Source organism: Dermochelys coriacea, chromosome 3, assembly GCF_009764565.3.
Source record: "Dermochelys coriacea isolate rDerCor1 chromosome 3, rDerCor1.pri.v4, whole genome shotgun sequence".
Classification (NCBI taxonomy): Eukaryota; Metazoa; Chordata; order Testudines; family Dermochelyidae; genus Dermochelys; species Dermochelys coriacea.
Genome location: NC_050070.1, coordinates 16,198,014 through 16,221,035, shown reverse-complemented (window position 1 = coordinate 16,221,035; position 23,022 = coordinate 16,198,014). Strand labels below are relative to the sequence as shown.

The window sequence follows — 23,022 nt, the reverse complement described above, 5'->3', positions numbered from 1 at the left end:
AAACCTAGCAAAATACAAGTAGTCTCCAATGCCACCAGTGAATTGCCCATTTCCTCTCAGAGAACCCATGATAGCTACGTTCAACAAGAACAAAGAAACCATCATCCAACTAGGAACAGAGGTGCTGGAACAATTTTTATAGTGGGGGTGCCGAGAGCCATTGAACCAAACTGTAAACCCTGCAAATGATGGAAACGCCTGCAAGTCAAGGAGGCGGGAATACCCAGCACCCCTAGTTCCAGCTCCCATGCTGGGGAGGTTCTTAGATGAATGAGACAGAACTTTGACAGGAGTTGGACCCTAGACTATGGAACTCAAGATCATAATAGATATGAATGATCATGAAACTAACCACTTTCAGAATTGAAGGCAAAAGTAATTTATTTCATTTCCTTTTTCCCAGTCACGACATCCAGCCATCAATATTACCCTGTAGTTCTGTAATAATAATAATTTTATAATTATATAGAGACACACACACAGACGGTTTTTTTAAATAAGAAATCTGATTATCTTAAAATGTTATGTCACCATGGTTTCCTACTAGGAATTTATTCCTAATTATAGGAAGATACAAAAATCCTGTTTTCCCACTAACGTGTTCCTTGTGGTTTTGTGAATGATTTTACTTCAGTTTTGCTTACATGTACTCTTACTCCTTTTTATGTCTAGTTTTACATTGTAGCTCTAGTGAAATTAGGTATATCATCTGTGATGCTATAAAATGATAACTTTTGGCAAACCCCTCAAAAATACTTATCTCCTGATATTTTCCAATAATTTTCAACAGGCTGGAAATCCAAAAGTAATTCCAGTAAATTTATTTCAGATACAGCTGAACAATAAGTGCTAAGTCATTATTTTCAGTAACAGTATTTCAGTAGCATCTAGAAATTCTATCAGGATCAAAGCCCCAATGTGCTAGACATGGTATGAACATAGGCCATGTGCCTCTTTCAATAATGCAATTTAATATTGAACTGACTTGAAACAAAGTGTTTTGAGCCATTTCAATAAACCGAAACAAATCATTTTCCCATTTCTGTATTGAGATTTTTCAGACTTTCAGTTCTGTGAAAAAATGCAAAATTTGAGACAAAAACAAATGTCAATATGCTGGAATTTCCCACAGGATGGAAATTCAAATTTTTCTCAGCTCTGTCACTGACAATAAGAAACACAAGTAGCAGCAAACAGAGACTCTAGGGATTGGATCTACCTCAGCACCTGGACAGCCCACTAGACCCAGCTTCCTCTTCCTTATACATTCCACCCAGGTAGTCAGGGATCCCTTAACCCTTTCCAAGCTGCTGCCTCACATTGTCAGAGTGTCAGAGGCCTCAAAGGATGTATCTACACTGCAATCCTGGAGTGTGATTGTAGCTCATGTTGACAATACCTGAATTAGCTTTAATCTAGCTAGCTCAGGTATTGCAGCAATGATACTGATCCTGCAGCAGCATGCTCTTCAGCATGAACTGTACAAGTCCACCCTGAACCCTAGGTAATTACTCTCACAGTACGCTCCAGTACCCGAGCTAGGTAGATTAAAGCTAGCTCTGGGATATCTACATAAGCTACAATCACATCCCCTGATTGCAGAGCAGTCATATCCTAAATTCCAGCTTTGGGATATTTAGGTACCTGACTATGTGACTTAGTATTCAGAGGTGCTGAATACATGTAATTTTAGTTGAAGTCAATGACAACTGTGGGTGCTCAGCAACTCGGAAAGCCAGGCTACCTACTAGATGCCTAGCTATGGATTTAGGTGCATAAATTCAGGTATTTAAATTTCAAAATTGTTCAAAATACTATGGGACTTGGGTGACCAATCACAGTTCTCGAATAGATAATTCCAAACAACAAAACTCAGGTGACTTCTCATTATTAGCAGTACACAAACAACCCAGAGGCCAAAATGCGTTTGTATGTCCAATAGTTTTAATTACTTCAAACTGTGACAATTCTCAAACAGGGAAAGGGCTAAATTCAGCAGATACAAATTGTTCATTGTGACAAAATGCATGTGTTTACTAATCACTTTTCAAGAAAAATAAAATATTAAAAACCACTATGAAGTATTGTATAACTTATAATGAAATTATATAAGGCAGTGGCTCTCTACCTGTGTGAGAGCTAGTTGGTTGCATGGTACAGATTCTCCTTATTTGCAAGTGGTAAAGCATTATATTGTTTTGAACAGATTTTAGCTGGCTTAATATTTCTTTTATATGTAATCAAGGGTTGCAATTGCTACGAGGACATCGTGTAAATGTGAAGCAGAAAAGAGGCAGTCTAATGATGAATGAGAGGGGATGTCAGTCCTCTAGAATATGCCTATTAAGATATAGTCTATACTATGAACAAGTGAAATTCCTAATTTAACACTTTAATAATTGGGCAAAGATCATCTAATCAGAAAACACACTTATCTACAAGCAACATCATTATAACAATTATTTAACGTCAAATATGGTGAGGTGGGCAATATGGTTTTTATTTATACATACACGTGACCCCATATACCAACATTGCTATTAACAAAAACACAAGGATTGTCATAGTAGATCAGAACACTGATCCATCTAGTGCAATATACTGTCTCTGATAATAGCCAATACCAGATGTTTCAGAGGATTTACTTTAATGCTTCAGAGGCCGTTTGTACTGTAAACCAATGGAGAGGATAACAGGTTGCCTCACTGTTTACCAATCACTATTTAATATGCTTTACCCAATTGTTGACATTTAAATAATCATTACTGTCATCTGAGTTAGTACACATTGCCATTAAGATACTATAGTTTAAACCTCAGAGCTATTCTTTCTACACCTGGGAAAAATTTTTTGGACAAATAGTATATTCTCCAGAAAATACAATCTTGGGCTGATGAAAACTATTCATAAATTCAGGTCAAATTTGGGAAATAGTTTCAGCTGAAATTCACCCCTCCCTCACCCCCCCCCCCAGTCAAAATGCTTTGTTTTGATTTTGACTGTTTATTTTAAAAAAAGCAATAAAAAAGTATAAAATAAAATAAATTCTGAAATGAAAGGGGATTTTTTAAATGAAAAATCACAATGTTCCACTCTGGTAATGTTGAAATGGAATGTTTCAACATCACCAAAGAGCTTAATTTCAATTTTTTTCTTAGCAAAGTTTTGTAGGAATCCACATGTTCCTGTGAAATATTTCAATTACAACAAAACAGCAATTTTTCAAGGGAAGACGTATGTCAGAAATGGTCTGGCCAGCTGTAGATTCTATGGGCAAATTTAAAGAAATCCCCTTAGCAGGTTTTTAGAACAAGATCAGGACCTTCAGGTACTATCACAATCCTCCTCTGGCAATGCCAAATACTGCACCAGGAACCCTTCTGAGGGACTGAGATTTCAGCCAGAAGATGCACTTACTCACAGATCCCTCAACTGAACCAACGATAGCCTCCCCTCTGCCACATCTGCACAACTGTACTCTGCAATGTGCTGGGGATATGCACTCTCTATTTAGGTTAGGGGGCAAATTATGAGGGGAGGGGTGAGAGGGAGGCTTATGTCTCTATAGTCCTTATTTTTGTTTTGAAAGTCCGATGAAGTGAGCTGTAGCTCACGAAAGCTTATGCTCTTAATAAATTTGTTAGTCTCTAAGGTGCCACCAGTACTCCTTTTCTTTTTACCATGGAAAAAGACACCACAAAGCGGTGCACAGGGAAATGGCTGGCATGAGAAACAAAGATTTGCTCAGAATGATTTATTAGAGTGAATTTGGTGGAACGTCATTAAATGATTATCTTCCACATAAACATGGACACATGAGACGCTGTGTATTTTAATACAAGCAAAAGTCTACTGCAGTCTCCTATGATGATGAGCTAACCAGATCAGCTACAACAAAACCAGGTTCACTCAAACCTTTAATCAAATCAAAACCATTTTTATACTGTACAAAAGGTTTGTTGAGGAACCCTTCCCACTGTCTCCAGACAAAAGGAGATGAGGACCACCTATCATGGCTTCTTTCATGATCTTTGTGAGCCCCACAATCTCTCTGTAATGTCACCACCGACCTTCTCCTTTTTTTGGACAAGATTGTAGAGCCCAACACTCTTTAATCCCCCTCAACCGCATAACTGAAAGCTCACATGCTTAGAATCAAGTTCATGAACACTGGGGTCTTAGTATCAGAGCAGAAGGAGTCTGAATTCAGAAGTGTGGTGTACTGAAAACTATTAGAACTGTGATCTATCACTTTAAATTCTCAGTGGCTTTCCTGGTCCTTCTTGCAGGCAGGGGGCTCTGCAGGGAAGCATGGCTGCGATCAGAGTCGAGGGTGGGGGATGAGTTGTGCCTCTCTATTTTAGGGAGCAGTCTGCTTTGTCTTTTTCTGTTTGGGGTTCTTCTGTGTTATTCTGAATTCTTAGAAATAAAAAAGTGTTACATTGCAACCATCCAGCAAGAATATTTTATGCTTTTAATTTAACTTAGCTGTTTGTTTACATGAAACATAATCAGAAGCTCAGAGGCCTAGTAGACAGTGTGTTGGCAGCATTTTCACTAACTCAAGATTACCATGCCTTTTGTACCATTGGTTTCAGAGCGTGGACCTTAACAGTAATTTTTTGAAGTGTTTCTTGCTTAATATCCCAATGACTAGATGATCACTCTACTTTAGTATCAGTAATTCCCTACTTATACTAAAGACACAATGCTCTGCTTCTTCAGAGAGGCCACTTTTAAGGGCCCCCACACTTCTCTGGACCTCTATGCTTTGGCAAGAGTGCATCCATTCATGTATGACATGGAAAGGCCATCTTTGCGGGCACACACTTTCAAAGGTTCCACTCAAGTTTTATTTGTAAAGGATTAGGGTTTGCAGGACCTGAGGTGGGGAAATTCTGGTTATGTGGCCTGGTTTCTTTTATGCAGAGAGTTTACTACTGATTTTCTTTGTCTTCGTCTGATTGTATTTTTTATTATTTCTCAAAACTGCTTAGAGCCTGCGAGAGATGTTTCTTTTAAAGTTATATATTGAAATCTACATTTAAAAATTATTGTATTTAAAGGCAAGACAATGTATTTTGAAAGGAATACTTTCAACTAGTCTGAGTCCTACATAGTTCCTGGAATCTCAGTAAACATAACTTACTCAGGAAAAAGACCTGAGGATTGCTTTGTTTTGGACAACTCACTGAACACATCTGTTTACACAGCAGCAGGAAAGAAAAAAGTGGGGGGTAGCAAACAAAATGCTAGGATGCATAGAGAGCAGGAAAAGAGTACTGAGAATAGCGTAACATCACTGTGTAAATCAATGATGTACCTTTCACATGGAATACTGGGTTCAGTTACTGAAACCAGGAAATGCATTCTGAACACAGCACTCTATATGAGCATACTCCCCTGATTTATAGAGTGACCTTATACTTCTGAATAACAACAGGTAGAAGAGGTGCCAAGAAAGGCAACAACAATTACTCAAATCTTGAAGAGACTTTCACAGCAGAAGAGATTGAAATATCAAGCTTGTTTTGGGAGGAGACAAGTAAGAGAGGGTCTGATAGAGGTATATGAAATAATGAATGATTATAAAGAAGATTATAATGATTTATAAATTATTATAAATTGGGAGCCCCTGGTATTATGTGCAATATTAAATAGAACAAGGAGAAATGCAATGAAGGACAAATAAATATAAAACCCATACATGTAGAGATGTATTTCCTCAACACATGGAACTCATTGACATGCAGGATCACTGAGACCAAGAGCTTAGCAAGACTTAGATATGATTGGGTGTTTGTGGCTATTCTCATTATCCATATAGTTATATTAGATAGATCTTTTTTAAAAAAGAAAGCGGTATAAACCCCTATGCTATAAGGGCAGAAGCCAGCCACTAACTGTCTGAGGCTAGAAAGCAACTCCTATGAGCAGTTTACCGAATAATTGTCCTTTAAGGACTTCTTGCATTTTCCTCTGACATATCTAGTACTGGTCACTGTCACAGATAGGATACTGGACCAGATGGATCATGGATCTGATCCAGTGTGGCAATATGTGGGAAATGCTGAGTATCAGATGTTTTAGAAATGTGTGCCAAGTAATGGAAAATAACAATACAAGAGATAAAGGACAAGGCCAGAAGATTTTGGCTGGACTGAGGACTAAACTTTGGCTGAACTAAGGACTAATGATATAAGCAGCACCTGAGAGTCTTTACTACCACAAGATAATGGAACCCAAAGATAAGAATGATGAGAACATTGGGTGATAAACAACAGAAAAGGAATAAACAAGTGCTGTATATATATTGCTGTGGGAAGGGAAATAAAGTGCTTTTTACCAGCAACTGTGTCAGTTGTCCTGTAAGCCAGCCTGCTAGCAGCAACAAATGGTGACCCCGACGTGATAGAATTCTGTGAATTTGATACCACGGACAGAGGAAGAAATAGCAGGGACCGCCGCTGCCGGTGTCCTCCGTTCGGGTGAGGAACCGGGACGCCCAAGAGGCGGGGGAGCTCCCACTGAAAGGTGAGCGGCAGGGAATATCTCTCATAATGGGAGCGGCAGCATCAGCAGATGAGCAGGCCGTGTTTAAGGTCTTAAGCAATCTGCTTAATAACCAGGGAGAAAAATTTTCCCCAGAAGCTCTTCAAAAATTGCTTCGGTGGGGAAAGCGACGGGGTGTCCTGGTTAATGCAAAGAATGTGTTTGACTCCTCGGTGTGGAAAACAGTGGGGGAAGACCTGTGGGACTTTGTGGGGGTCGGAAATAAAGAAGCTGCTGTCTTGATCCCTATCTGGCGGACTGTTCATCGAGCCATTACCACCGCAGCGGCTCAGGCAGGGGCGCGTATTCCATTACGCGAGGCATTAGAATCATCAGCGAAAGGGGCCTTCACGGTAGGAGCGAAAGACTTTTTTGGTAAAACAACGCCTATGATTCCTTTGGTGCCGTTGGACCCCAGTGAGGTACCGTTGCCCTTGAAGGATGACGACTCAGATCGGGGCGAACCGATGGCCGTGGATCAGCCTGTGTCGGGGGAATCGTCATTGGACAATCCAGAGAACCCGTTACAAGGGGGGTCAGGATTGCCGCCCGCGGTTGTGCCATCAGCCCCTCCCCGACACGTTCTGATTATTGACTTGCCTAAAACTGGAGAGTTTGATAACTTGACGCAGGATCAGATAATTTGGTGGTTATATAAGGAAGGTATTGCAGCTCAACAGATGATGGATGAGCTGGATAGAAAGGAAAACAGATCGCAAGGATCGTCACGATCGCATCTGCTACAACAGCTTCAAGAGCACGGCATACCTGACCCCCACGTTTGCCCCATATTTGTAGGTTGTGTGGGTATTATGGTTGTACGGAGCACCTCACTCCCGAGGGAGAGTTGCGACCGACAGCAGAAGAAGAATATCGCAAAATTTATGCCCCCGCTACGCAACCGGTTCAACCAAAAGTGAAATCTCCACCACCTATGTGTTCTTCAATTGGACAAAGGCAAGAAGAACGGGGGACGGGGGGTGATTTGGAGGGATGGGGGGGAGGAGTGGGATCTCCTGACCCAATTAAGTGCTGGCATGGATTAATAAAGGATGCTATAATTGAAGGGGAATTTTTGGATGCCATGCCGGCTACTTTCCCGGTATCGGTATCAAGGGAGGGGGTTAAATCTTGGGTGCTGTTAGACTGGAAATTGATGAGGGAGGCTCAGAAAGCTATTGTGGCGTATGGCTTGAAAAATCCGTATGTACAAGCGTTATTAGAACAAATATTCTCGGGGCAAGCGATGTGTCCCTTTGACGCCCAGAAATTTGCAGACATGTTGTTAACACCCACACAGAGATTATTATGGAAGGATTCATGGAGAAAAAAGGCTGAGCACGCGGCAGTGCTTAATTTAGATAGACCCTGGGACGACCCTCTCCAGGTAGCATCAATAGACATGTTGTTGGGACAGGGGCGATTTGAAGAGCCTCAGCTACAGGCGCGATTGGTACCCCAAATATTACAACAGTCTCAGCTTCTAGCATTGGAGGCATTCAAAGAGCTCCCTGATTTGGGCACCCCTTCACCTCCCTATTTAAAAGTCACGCAGGGAGTGGGCGAATCTTTTGCCCTCTTTTTGGACCGCCTAAGGACGGCATTGGATAGGTCCCCTAATTTAACACCAGACGCCAGATCAGCATTGGGGGTAGATTTAGCCCTTCAAAATGCTAACCCCACGTGTAAGAAGATTTTGGTGACCTTACCAAAATCGGCCTCCCTAGTCGACATGATTGAAGCCTGCACTCGTGCCCCCTTGGTGGAGGAGGAGGATAAGGCAAAGATTCATGCACGCGCCTTGGCGGTAGCCTTGAATACCTCCAAGTCGAATTGGCGTAGAGGAAGGGAGGGGGCGTGTTATTAGTGTGGAAAGATGGGTCATTTAAAACGGGATTGCCCCAAGAAAAGAGGTCAGACTAAAGCCCCTTTTTTGTATTTGGGACTTTGGATCACTGACTGCACCGTATGCCCCCAGCAGTTGAAAATCTCTCCTCATGTTCGCACACTGTATGATGCACAGAAACTGCTAGGTGAACTGCAATGGCTTTGCCCCCTTTGTGGCATCACAAATCAGGATATAACTCCTCTCCTTCCTTTATTAGAAGGGGGGAGAGCCCCTGGAGATAAATGACAACTGTCGGTACTACAGAAGCAAGCATTACAACGAATAGGACAGAAGGTGGGAGAGGGTTATTCCGGGAGATATCGGGAAAACTTACCCTTCGTGGTAGCGGTCTTTAGCCTAGATGCAGTATTGGAAGCGCTTTTATTTCAGTGGGATACAAGGGATAAAGACCCCCTAGTCGGTTTGGAATGGATATTTCCACCGTGTAAAAATGTGCGTACGGTAACTTCCAGAATTGAAGCAATAGCCATGCTAATAGTGCAAGCGCGGAAAAGAGTAATCATAATGACAGGAATTGATCCGCATCAGAGGAGGTTGTGCTTGTGGCCATATCCTGTTTATTTCCAGAATGAGGATGTGGGTTATCGATATTGTTATAGTGGTATTGCTTGGGTTACAGGGGGGACTCCTTGTACCCCTACGCGTGCGAATGACGTATAACCTATGGGAACGTCTAGCATTGATAGCCAATGTCACACACTTTTGTTTGTCTGATTCTGTGGCAGCCGGGGAACTACTGGGCACTTGTCTTGTGCCCATATGTCATCATCCCGAAGAAATTGGCAGTCACACCATGCTTGCAGCTTATGCCAATTTGTCTTCACAGTATTCGAATATGGCAAATTGGGGCCCCGCCAATTACTCCTTGCCCCCTGGGGCCCTATCTTTACATACCCCGTACCCAGCCGGGGCAGATGATGTAACGTGTGCGCGAGTGGTTAATTGCACACGCGCAAAAGTACCCATGGGCTGCCAAACCATAAGTGCCCCCCTTTTTAATTGTACTAATGCGGTTAATGTTTCTTTTAATTATGGACATATTATTTTGCCGTCTGGTTGGTTTTTTTACCTGCGGCGAACGAACCTTTAGTTATATTCCTGCCAATATAAGTCATAATACTTTGTGCTGTCTTAGCCGAATGACCCTTTTGTTGCCCGGAAAGAATCAGCAGCGAAATCGGCGAAGCACGGCCCTGCAAAATACGTGTTCCGCCGATGTTACCTTATATAGTCACTCAGAATATTTGGCTTTGCTGAATGCTGTTGGAGGCATTCCTGGCTTTGCAACTTATTACACGGTGCAAACTTTGAATGCATTAGCTTGTTTTGCTGTTAAGGCGCTTAATGCTATATTACAGGCAATTGCTCTTTTAAGTATGGAACAACAGGAATTAAGAGATGCCATTTTAGATATTGAGCTGCGATTGATTTTCTATTGCTTAAGCATCCCTGGTGTTGCTATTATGAAAAATGCTTTTAATTTAGAGAAATTAGTGTGTTGAAGTATTAAACAGTTTAATCTAATTTTGAAAATATTAACTGAGTTATTAATCGATGTAGATAGCATTTGCCATGCAGTTTTATATAATAGTGCTGCGAGCGAATTTTTGTTATTAGCACCTGGACACGGTTGTGAAGATTTTGAGGGTATGTGTTGTGTTAATTTGTCAGATCATTCTCACTCTGTTCATGAGTTACTTGCAAAATTAGAATAAAATATGAACAACATCATTATAGCACACTCTTTTATTAATTGGTATCTGTATTGGTATAATTTGTTTGTGTGGTCCATATATAGTTCAATGTATGCGTTGGGGAATGTCACGGATGATTCAAGCTGCTTTTTAACAAAAAGGGGGAGATGTGGGAAATGCTGAGTATCAGATGTTTTAGAAATGTGTGCCAAGTAATGGAAAATAACAGTACAAGAGATAAAGGACAAGGCCAGAAGATTTTGGCTGGACTGAGGACTAAACTTTGGCTGAACTAAGGACTAATGATATAAGCAGCACCTGAGAGTCTTTACTACCACAAGATAATGGAACCCAAAGATAAGAATGATGAGAACATTGGGTGAGAACAGAAAAGGAATAAACAAGTGCTGTATATATACTGCTGTGGGAAGGGAAATAAAGTGCTTTTTACCAGCAACTGTGTCAGTTGTCCTGTAAGCCAGCCTGCTAGCAGCAACAGCAATACCCATGTTCCTATTATTTAAGTTCTCCACCCACCATCCCATCACATCTTTCTTTCTACTATCTGGTGCACCACAAACATGACTGGCTGCAGCCTTCTTTGCGGGTGCCTCACAGACTTTCAACACCATTAACAAAATAATTAAAGAGCCTTACCAATTATTGTTAAATAAAATCCGGCTACTATGTCAGCTTCCCTAGAGAGTTTTGATGCAAAGGGGTCTTCATCCTGGAGGTAATGAGGAAGATGGTCATCTTGGAGCGAAGTGCTGTGATTTGATGCCATGCCACTCACGTACAGATTAGCAGTGTCTGAAAAGTGAAATAATGGAGTCCATAAGAGATTAGAATTTCCACCAGGAATCACAATGGAATTTTTGTTTAGATACAGAAGAGTGCAACCACATCACCCCATCCCCATCTCTGGTCTACCAGCTCTCCTTTCATTTCAGGATCCAGTTCAAAATTGTACTCCTGGTTTTCAACCCTCCCCCTCCTCCAGTGTCTTGCTGCAAGTTACTATCTGACTTTCTCTATGTATGTAGGTACAGTACTTATAAGGGTCTCAGCAATGTAATATACTTGAGCAATGTCTTTACTCTCCAGCCCCTCTGTTCATGTGGCAATAGATTCTCATCTGCCCCTTCAACCACTCTTACAACTCTTGATCCAAGCACTTTCACATAGGCAGCTCCTTTTAGATGCAGAAACCATAGTATTAATCCTACTTACATGTCATATTTAGTAAATAATATTTCACATTTGTATAGCACTTTTCATCCATACATCTCAGAGCTCCCTCCTAAGGGGGAGTTGCATTATCATTCCCATTTTACAGATAGGGAAACCGAGGCACAGAGAGGCTGGCATAATGAGTGATGCAGATTCAGAATACAGATTTGAAGAAAGGTGCAATGCAAAATGGAGTTGTAGTAGCTTTATTCTGAAAGTCAGATTTCATTTCCGTATGCATTATGTTGTGATGGTCCAAGACTGGGTCCCTCAGTTGATGTCCATCAAAAGCATTTCAGGCTAAAACGAAAAGCAGGGGTATTCCTGCTTATAAAGCTTCTACAGAAAAATGTGGACTTAATAGCCCCATTGAGACTATATATTCCCTACCCCTAACATCTCAAAGGGTTACTGAGTCCAATTCAAGTTCCTGGTTCTAGATATTAAAGCCCTTAATCATTTGGGATCAAGCTACCTCAGAGTTGGCCTCTGCACTGCAACCCTCCAAAACCACTGCACTCTCAATGCCTTTTGGAGCTGCAAACACCACCTTTTTAGTGCCAAGTCCTGAGCTAGGAACACCCACCCTACCTGAGAAAGTCAGAAATATGCTTGAGAACATGGCCACTTTTAGTGTGCCATCCAAACCTACCTTATGGCAGAAGCCAATACGCAATAACCAAAATGAAGGAGAAGAAAGAAGGCCAAGCTAAGGAAGAAAAAAAATCAACTGCAAATGGAAAATTCCAGGAAATCAAGGGCAAAAAGCCAATTTTGTTCTGAGGATCCATGGGGTTGCCTCATGTCATGCTCTATAAACTATGTGTATCAGACCATTTCTGGAGGAAAGCTGGCTCAGAGTCCCATGGGAAAGGGGGCTGACCAGGAAGACTTACCAGGGGAATGGCAGGATGGTAACATGTGATGCCTGACAGAAGCTGATTGGGTAATCATGGGCTCAATCAACCTATTTTTATTTTCACTGTCTCAGCTCACCAGTGGCCAGAGTCTGCAGTGAGTTTAAAAAAAAAAAAAAAAAAAAAGCCAGGACAGCATCTTTTGCAAAACTGGACAGAAAGTCAGGAAATGAGGATCATTCCATAGTTCCAGAGGCAAATGGTCAATCTACCTAATAAGTAGAGCTGATCGGGAAATTTTTTTCAAAAACTTTTTTGTAGGAAAACCTGATTCGACACCCAACTTTTTTGTTAGAAAGGGATGGTTTCAGTTAATTTCTTGTCTTGAAAAACATTTTGAAAAAAGGTTTGAAATAATCAAAACTATTATTTTGGCTTTTTCAACCAAAAAAATTGTTTTTTCAGTTCAAAATGACTTTTTGTTTTGAAATTTAAGATAATTATAGTAAAAACAATTACTAAATGAATAAAAGATTGAAATCTGAATGAAACATTTTAAAATTATCAAAATGAAACATTTTTATTGACCTAAAACTACATTTTTTTTCTGAATGTCCTGTTCACAAACCTTTTCAATATTTTAACTGTAGGATTCCATTGTTGAAGCTGATTGTGGTGTCCAGGAAGTTGATGTTAGTGTGAGTGTGTTCTACAGATGGTTTAGTGGATGGATGGCTGATAGTGAAGTTTTGGTAGACATCTCAGAGGGAGTTTAGGTTTCCTGTCCAGAGGATGAAAATATCATTGATGTATCTCAGATATGTCATTGGTTTCATGATGCATTTGTCCAGAAATTCTTCTCCAAGGTGGCCCATGAAGAGAATGGTATACTGGGGAGCCATCCAAGTGCCCATAGCTGTTCCAATGGTTTGGACAAAGTGTTTATAATTTAATGTAAAATTATGTGTGAGGATGAAATGGATGAGTTTGGTGATGTGTTTGGGGTGGCTATTGGATGGTTGTCCATTATCTTGTAAATATATAAGGCCGTCAACAATGCTGTCATTGAAAAGAAATGTTACAAGAAAAGGGAGGTTACATCCATGGTTTCAAGGGTGATGTTCTGAGGGAGGCTGTTCATGTTGTGGAGTTTCTGGAAGAAGTTGGTTGTGTCCTGGAGAAAGCTGGCCCTTTGTGTGATGAGTGACATAAGGATGTTTTATATGAGTCCCAATATTCCTTCAGTAAGAGTGATGAGGCCAGATACACAAACAAGGAACCCAGGAAAAACTATTATATCTTGGAAAGCATGTGGAAAGTCCCTGGGATGAGCTCACAGGGAATGAGAATATAAAACTTCTCTTGTTGTTTGGGGAAGAATTTGATGATATCCTTAAATTCCTTAGTAAATTGTGGTGTGGGGTGTTCTTTGAGTTCTTTTTAGTAAGCGATGTTGGAGAGTTACCTAGGGAGATGGTGGAATCTCCTTCCTTTGAGGTTTTTAAGGTCAGGCTTGACAAAGCCCTGGCTGGGATGATTTAGTTGGGGATTGGTCCTGCTTTGAGCAGGGGGTTGGTCTAGATGACCTCCTGAGGTCCCTTCCAACCCTGATATTCTATGATTCTATGAGAGGTGTCGGTTGGCCTCCTTGACATAGTCATCACGGTCGAGGACTATGATGGTGCCCCCTTTGTCTGCTGGTTTGATTCCTATTTGGTAGTTGGATTTCAGAGACTGTCTAGCTGTCATCTCAACTGTGGAGAGACTGTGGTGGATGTGATGTTTGTTAAGGATTTCATAGTCAATTTTTTTCCTGAAGCAATCAATGTAATGATCCAGACTGTGGTTCCATCATCCAGTCAGATGATTATTTTTTCTTCTGATTGTTGGTGAGGATGTGGTAATTGTGGGCAGTGGTGTCATTTTTGTGTAAGAATTGTTTGAGGCAGAATCAGTGAAAGAATTCTTCTAGTTCTCAATATGTTCGTATGGTATCAGGTTCTGTGGAGGGGCAAAAGTTCAGTCCCTTGGAGATACAGATAACAACGCTGGTTAGGGGTAATGTAATGGGGTGGAGTAGGCCCAAGGCCCCCTGTTGGAGACCTCAGGGTTCTGCCACACCCATTCCAGGAAAGAAGTAGTGGAGAGGTTCTCCAAGTGGTCTAGAGTGGTTGTGAGAAAGCAACCAATCACAAGGGCTGCTGGAACTGTCAGGATCCAGGAGGGCCCTATAAAAGGAGGTGCAGAACACAGCAATAGTTAGCTGCTGCTTGGAGCTGGAAAAGAAAGGACTGCATGCCTGGCAGGCTGGAAGAGCAGCAGGACCAAAGACAGTCTGCTGGCAGGGACCAAGGGAGCGAAAGAGCTGGCTGCTGGGACTGAGTAAGGACTGAGCCCGGGGAGGGCCACAGGAAGATAGTGTCTCCAGGGAGGAAGCCCTGGGGATACAGTCCCATACCAGGGCTACTTAAAGACTGAGCCCAGGGAGGGATAGAGATACCACCACCAAAGGGGTGGACTGTATCCCTTGGATAGGGTATGTTCTGGTTCACATACAGACAATGTGTGGGATTTGGCTGGACGGCTGAGTTGTTGAAAAAACCATCTGAGAACCACCAAAAAGAGTCACCAGAACTGAAAGAATGCAGACACACCCAACCAGAGGGGACGGTCACGTGAAGTGGGTGCCACCCCATTTCAGGTAGTCTTGATACATTGATGATGTTAGGGTGTCGTGTAGTGTCCATGTGGTGGGTCCTGGTGCCATGGTTTCTCCCGGAGGTGGTATTCTGTGGGCTAAGTTGTTGTAGTTGGTTCCACTTTTTGTTTTTATATTAGTTGGCTGTCCTCAGGTTTTTTTGATAACCGTTTTGGATTTCTTGCATGATTTCCAGGTAAATTTCCTGATTTTTTTCTTCCAGGGCTTGGGAGCATGTGATGATTTCCTGTCTGAGGTAGTTCCTTCTGGAGTATCTGAGATGCAGAAAGTGGTTCCTCAGTTTTGTGGAAGTCCTTTTGCAGAGAAATTCAGCATATTTGGAGTTGTATGTAGTGATCAGAGGGTTACAGATGTTGAAACCCCTGCGGATGATGTTTTGTGTCCTACATTTGCTTAGTAAGTAGATGTCACTGTTAAGTTTTGCTTCCTTTTTCTTGATATTGTGGAATTTCTACTTCAGATCTCTGTTCCCTCTAAACTGTGTGCACGCACACAGATCCTAAACCCCACCCACATGGCAAAACACCACGTGCACAAAAATTTGCACAGAAGCACAATAATTTGTACAGAATAAATTTTTTGTGCACTCGGCCTGTCAAAAATTAGAGGGAACGTTGCTTCAGATGGCAAAATTCGATATCTTCCATTGTTCTATGCAGTGCTGATGTAGCCATGTTAATTACCGGATATTAGAGAGACAAGATGGGTGAGAGAATATATTTTATTGACCTTTTATTGGTGAGAGAGATAAGCTTACACAGAGCTCATCTTCAGATCTGGGAATTATACAGTCACAGCTAAATACAAGATGGAACAGATTGTTTAGCATAAGTAGTTAATACATAGTTCAAGGGACCATTCAAAGTGAAGTGGCCCATTATCTCTCCAGTCACAGGGGGAAAGGGGAAAAAAAGCTGTGGGAGGGGAGGAGTTATAGATTGTTGTAATAACCTGAAGGGCTAAAATCCGTATGCTGTTTATGTTACAACCTGATATATAGACTGTGTCAGCTCTTTTTACAGGCCCAAAATCCAGAGTTTGGTCAAGAAGACAGAGGCTTCGCAAATAATGAACAATATTAGCTAAGAAGCAGAGCAAACAAAGGACAACCTTGCTTTTTGCTAAGATAAGCTTGATCAGCAAGAAGCTAGGTGGAAATTATAATTGGGGGCTTTATCTCAAAGTTGCAAACAGAACATAGGAATGAAAGGGGCCCTGTTTCTTCTGTAGAAGAGGTGCCTTCCTACACACCAGCCTTGAGTTTATGGAAGAGGTTCAAACATATCAATATGAGTATGATATCCTCCCTCTCACAGATGTGCACCTCTCCTCCTAGCCATTGCCAGTACCTGCCTTAGAAACACAAATAAATAATTAAAAGACAATTTTTATTGCTATATACTTTTAATTTGTCCTTTTGCTTTAACTCCTAGGTGTGTACCTGTTGGACAATCAGGGGAGCTACTTCATTATCTATGGATCCCAAATCAGAATTCAACATATATATATTTTATACTAACACACTTAATATATTGTTTAATGGAGAACAACTGTGTACTAATTAAGTGTCATGTGTTAATCTGAAATCATGGGTGGAGACATTATGTAACTTTTTGACCATTGGATACTGTGCTTATCTTGTCTTGCTGCTAGACCTATCCAGGGGTTTAGAATCATAGAATCATAGAATATCAGGGTTGGAAGGGACCCCAGAAGGTCATCTAGTCCAACCCCCTGCTCAAAGCAGGACCAAGTCCCAGTTAAATCATCCCAGCCAGGGCTTTGTCAAGCCTGACCTTAAAAACCTCTAAGGAAGGAGATTCTACCACCTCCCTAGGTAACGCATTCCAGTGTTTCACCACCCTCTTAGTGAAAAAGTTTTTCCTAATATCCAATCTAAACCTCCCCCATTGCAACTTGAGACCATTACTCCTCGTTCTGTCATCTGCTACCATTGAGAACAGTCTAGAGCCATCCTCTTTGAAACCCCCTTTCAGGTAGTTGAAAGCAGCTATCAAATCCCCCCTCATTCTTCTCTTCTGCAGACTAAACAATCCCAGCTCCCTCAGCCTCTCCTCATAAGTCATGTGCTCTAGACCCCTAATCATTTTTGTTGCCCTTCGCTGTACTCTTTCCAATTTATCCACATCCTTCCTGTAGTGTGGGGCCCAAAACTGGACACAGTACTCCAGATGAGGCCTCACCAGTGTCGAATAGAGGGGAACGATCACGTCCCTCGATCTGCTCGCTATGCCCCTACTTATACATCCCAAAATGCCATTGGCCTTCTTGGCAACAAGGGCACACTGCTGACTCATATCCAGCTTCTCGTCCACTGTCACCCCTAGGTCCTTTTCCGCAGAACTGCTGCCGAGCCATTCGGTCCCTAGTCTGTAGCGGTGCATTGGATTCTTCCATCCTAAGTGCAGGACCCTGCATTTATCCTTATTGAACCTCATTAGATTTCTTTTGGCCCAATCCTCCAATTTGTCTAGGTCCTTCTGTATCCTATCCCTCCCCTCCAGCGTATCTACCACTCCTCCCAGTTTAGTATCATCCGCAAATTTGCTGAGAGTGCAATCCACACCATCCTCCAGATCATTTATGAAGATATTGAACAAAACGGGCCCCAGGACCGACCCCTGGGGCACTCCACTTGACACCGGCTGCCAACTAGACATGGAGCCATTGATCACTACCCGTTGAGCCCGACAATCTAGCCAGCTTTCTACCCACCTTATAGTGCATTCATCCAGCCCATACTTCCTTAACTTGCTGACAAGAATGCTGTGGGAGACCGTGTCAAAAGCTTTGCTAAAGTCAAGAAACAATACATCCACTGCTTTCCCTTCATCCACAGAACCAGTAATCTCATCATAAAAGGCGATTAGATTAGTCAGGCATGACCTTCCCTTGGTGAATCCATGCTGACTGTTCCTGATCACTTTCCTCTCCTCTAAGTGCTTCAGGATTGATTCTTTGAGGACCTGCTCCATGATTTTTCCAGGGACTGAGGTGAGGCTGACCGGCCTGTAGTTCCCAGGATCCTCCTTCTTCCCTTTTTTAAAGATGGGCACTACATTAGCCTTTTTCCAGTCATCCGGGACTTCCCCCGTTCGCCACGAGTTTTCAAAGATAATGGCCAAGGGCTCTGCAATCACAGCCGCCAATTCCTTCAGCACTCTCGGATGCAATTCGTCCGGCCCCATGGACTTGTGCACGTCCAGCTTTTCTAAATAGTCCCTAACCACCTCTATCTCTACAGAGGGCTGGCCATCTCTTCCCCGTTTTGTGTTGCCCTGCACAGCAGTCTGGGAGCTGACCTTGTTAGTGAAAACAGAGGCAAAAAAAGCATTGAGTACATTAGCTTTTTCCACATCCTCTGTCACTAGCTTGCCTCCCTCATTCAGTAAGGGGCCCACACTTTCCTTGGCTTTCTTCTTGTTGCCAACATACCTGAAGAAACCCTTCTTGTTACTCTTGACATCTCTTGCTAGCTGCAGCTCCAGGTGCGATTTGGCCCTCCTGATATCTTTCCTACATGCCCGAGCAATATTTTTATACTCTTCCCTGGTCATATGTCCAACCTTCCACTTCTTGTAAGCTTCTTTTTTATGTTTAAGATCCGCTAGGATTTCACCATTAAGCCAAGCTGGTCGCCTGCCATATTTACTATTCTTTCGACTCATCGGGATGGTTTGTCCCTGTAACCTCAACAGGGATTCCTTGAAATACAGCCAGCTCTCCTGGACTCCCTTCCCTTTCATGTTAGTCCCCCAGGGGATCCTGGCCATCTGTTCCCTGAGGGAGTCAAAGTCTGCTTTCCTGAAGTCCAGGGTCCGTATCCTGCTGCTTACCTTTCTTCCCTGCGTCAGGATCCTGAACTCAACCAACTCATGGTCACTGCCTCCCAGATTCCCATCCACTTTTGCTTCCCCCACTAATTCTACCCGGTTTGTGTGCAGCAGGTCAAGAAAAGCGCTCCCCCTAGTTGGCTCCCCTAGCACTTGCACCAGGAAATTGTCCCCTACGCTTTCCAAAAACTTCCTGGATTGTCTATGCACCGCTGTATTGCTCTCCCAGCAGATATCAGGAAAATTAAAGTCACCCATGAGAATCAGGGCATGCGATCTAGTAGCTTCCGTGAGTTGCCGGAAGAAAGCCTCATCCACCTCATCCCCCTGGTCCGGTGGTCTATAGCAGACTCCCACCATGACATCACTCTTGTTGCACACACTTCTAAACTTAATCCAGAGACACTCAGGTTTTTCCACAGTTTCGTACCGGAGCTCTGAGCAGTCATACTGCTCCCTTACATACAGTGCTACTCCCCCACCTTTTCTGCCCTGCCTGTCCTTCCTGAACAGTTTATAACCATCCATGACTGTACTCCAGTCATGTGAGTTATCCCACCAAGTCTCTGTTATTCCAATCACGTCATAATTCCTTGACATCACCAGGACCTCCAGTTCTCCCTGCTCGTTTCCAAGGCTTTGTGCATTTGTATATAAGCACTTGAGATAACCTGTTGATCGCCCCTCATTCCCAGTATGAGGCAGGAGCCCTCCCCTCACAGACCTTCCTGCCTGTGCTTCCTCCCGGTATCCCGCTTTCCCACTTACCTCAGGGCTTTGGTCTCCTTCCCCCGGTGAACCTAGTTTAAAGCCCTCCTCACTAGGTTAGCCAGCCTGCTGGCAAAGATGTTCTTCCCTCTCTTCGTAAGATGGAGCCCGTCTCTGCCCAGCACTCCTCCTTCATGGAACACCATCCCATGGTCAAAGAATCCAAAGCCTTCTCTCCGACACCACCTGCGTAGCCATTCGTTGACCTCCACGATTCGACGGTCCCTACCCAGGCCTTTTCCTTCCACGGGGAGGATGGACGAGAACACCACTTGCGCCTCCAACTCCTTTATCCTTCTTCCCAGAGCCACGTAGTCCGCAGTGATCCGCTCAAGGTCATTCTTGGCAGTATCATTGGTGCCCACGTGGAGAAGCAGGAAGGGGTAGCGATCCGAGGGCTTGATGAGTCTCGGCAGTCTCTCCGTCACATCACGAATCTTAGCCCCTGGCAAGCAGCAGACTTCTCGGTTTTCCCGGTCAGGGCGGCAGATAGATGACTCAGTCCCCCGGAGGAGAGAGTCCCCGACCACCACCACCCGCCTTCTCCTCTTGGGAGTGGTGGTCGTGGAACCCCCAACCTCAGGACATCGCATCTCATGCCTCCCAACCAGCGGAGTCTCTAGGACTGCCTACCCTGTCATTTCCCTCCGCCCATGGAAAATCCATATAATTCATTGTAATCAATTGTTTGGCATCGTCTCTGAGCCTAATAAGCGAGGTGACACTCCGCCAGCGCTGTGCATAATAAACCCACGTGCTTGATTCTACATAGTGTCCATATTTGTTCCTTCAAACCCATACATCTACTGTCTCTATTCAGTCCATGTTTTATACCAGTGAAGCAGGTTAGGTGTTCATTACAGAGTAGCACGTTTCCCTAATGTAGATGGGACCTAAACTTTTTTTTAAATTCACAGTCAATTCCTTGGGAAGTACTTATTATGTGTGCACTTAATCAAATCAAGAGGGGGAAAAATACCTTCTTTTACTTTACTCAATGTGCTCAGAAGATGATCAAGAAATAAGCTTTTCTCTACAGATCTTTAACTAACATTTTGTTTTTCTCCAGAGGAGAAAAATAAGGGTAGTCTGGAAAAATAACTCTCCCTGTCTGGCTCTCACATCGCTCTATATTTATAGTCTCTCCCTGCACAACAACCAGCTCAATAATGTGCTGCTAAGGATCCTGCAGTTCAGCTAGAACGAACAGCTTTCAGCTATACATAACCCACACACAGAAATATGTTTTGTTATCTCACCTATTCACTCTCTCTACAATCTCTTCTACAACAGCCATACGTGATGGGGAAAATGTACCAGACAAATAAAACTATGGTGGAAGTCCTCTAACATCTGGACAACTGGTGTCCCATTCTCTAGCTGCTCCATACACACAAAAGACTGATCAGTTCAAAGAAAGTCAGACAACAGGAGCACACACTGCTCCATTATATACTGATAAACCCCCTTCATACAGTAATTACATATAAGTTATCCATGGGAGATGTGGTCTTGTGCATTTTCCAAAGTGAAAGAAGTGCAACATTGCATCGTGAATTAGTCATCTGGCGGTAAGACTGTTATTCTGACTGTAGATGTTTATTTCTCTCCTGCCCCATGATGTGGTAATGAAAAGTTTAGAGTCCCAACGCAAGCTGACAGAGGAAACCTTGGAGTGACTAACATGGCAAATAGTCAAATGGTGTGCCAGAGATCCCAAACAGGTAGCATTACACCTTATATCGATGCAAGAATTTATTAATTTTAGGAAAATATGTTGCAGATATACAGGCCATTTAAAAAATAATTTGATTTATTTTGTTTAAAAACAAAAACATAATGAAGGGGATAACAAAAATTCAGGGCATGGTAAATAACGAAGATGACAGGTCACTGATTCAAATTGAACTGGATGGCTTTGGTAAACTGGGAGCAAGCAAACAGTATGCACTGTAATATGGCTAAATCAGGAAGGCCAAATCACACTTGGAGTTGCAGCTAGCAAGAGATGTTAAGAGTAACAAGAAGAGTTTCTTCAGGTATGTTAGCAGCAAGAAGAAAGTCAAGGAAAGTGTGGGCCCCTTTCTGAATGAGGGAGGGAAGCTAGTGATAGAGGATGCAGAAAAAGCTAATGTACCCAATGCTTTTTTGCCTGTCTTCACGAACAAGGTCATCTCCCAGACTGCTGCACTGGGCAGCACAACATGGGGAGGAGGTGACCAGCCCTCTGTGGAGAAATAAGTGATTCAGGACTATTTAGAAAAGCTGGACAAGCACAAGTCCATGGGGCCGGATGCACCGCATCCGAGAGTGCTAAAGAAGTTGGCGGATGGGATTGCAGAGCCATTGGCGATTATCTTTGAAAACTCGTGGCGATCGGGGGAGGTCCTGGAAGACTGGAAAAAGGCTAATGTAGTGCCCATCTTTAAAAAAGAGAAGGAGGAGGATCCGGGGAACTACAAGCCAGTCAGCCTCACCTCAGTCCCTTGAAAAATCATGCAGCAGGTCCTCAAAGAATCAATTCTGAAGCACTTAGAGGAGAGGAAAGTGATCAGGAACAGTCAGCATGGATTCACCAAGGGGAAGTCATGCCTGACTAACCTAATTGCCTTCTATGACAAGATAACTGGCTCTGTGGATGAGGGGAAAGCAGTGGGCATGTTATTCCTTGACTTTAGCAAAGCTTTTGATACGGTCTCCACAGTATTCTTGCCAGCAAGTTAAAGAAGTATGTCCTGGATGAATGGACTATAAGGTGGATAGAAAGCTGGCTAGATCATCGGGCTCAACAGGTAGTGATCAAAGCCTCCATGCCTACTTGGCAGCCGGTATCAAGCAGAGTGCCCCAAGAGTTGGTCCTGGGGCCAGTTTTGTTCAATACCTTCATTAATGATCTGGAGGATGGCATGGATTCCACCCTCAGCAAGTTTGCAGATGACACTAAACTGGGAGGAGTGGTAGATAGGCTGGAGGGTAGGGATAGGATACAGAGGGCCCTAGACAAATTAGAGGATTGGGCCAAAAGAAATCTGATGAGGTTCAACAAGGACACGTGCAGAGTCCTGCACTTAGGATGGAAGAATCCCATGCACTGCTACAGACTAGGGACCGAATGGCTAGGCAGCAGTTCTACAGAAAAGGACCTAGGGGTTACAGTGGATGAGAAGCTGGATATGAGTCAACAGTGTGCCCTTGTTGCCAAGAAGGCTAACGTAATTTTGGGCTGTATAAGTAGGGACATTGCCAGCAGATTGAGGGACGTGATCATTCCCCTCTATTTGACATTGGTGAGGCCTCATCTGGAGTACCTTTTCCAGTTTTGGGCCCCACACTACAAGAAGAAAGTGGAAAAATTGGAAAGAGTCCAGCAGAGGGCAACAAAAATGATTGGGGGCTTATGACTTATGAGGCGAGGCTGAGGGAATTGGGATTGTTT

General features: G+C 43.0%; 1 protein-coding gene across 1 annotated transcript in view; it reads right to left on the bottom strand.

The window, feature by feature from the left end:
- Positions 1-23,022, bottom strand: part of OPN5 (opsin 5) — a 72,453-nt gene that overhangs the window by 32,522 nt on the left and 16,909 nt on the right. Inside the window, exon 2 of the mRNA XM_038396815.2 lies at positions 10,813-10,968. Coding sequence (XP_038252743.1) covers positions 10,813-10,942 — 130 coding nt within the window. The 5' untranslated portion in view covers positions 10,943-10,968. The remainder of the gene's footprint in view (positions 1-10,812; positions 10,969-23,022) is intronic.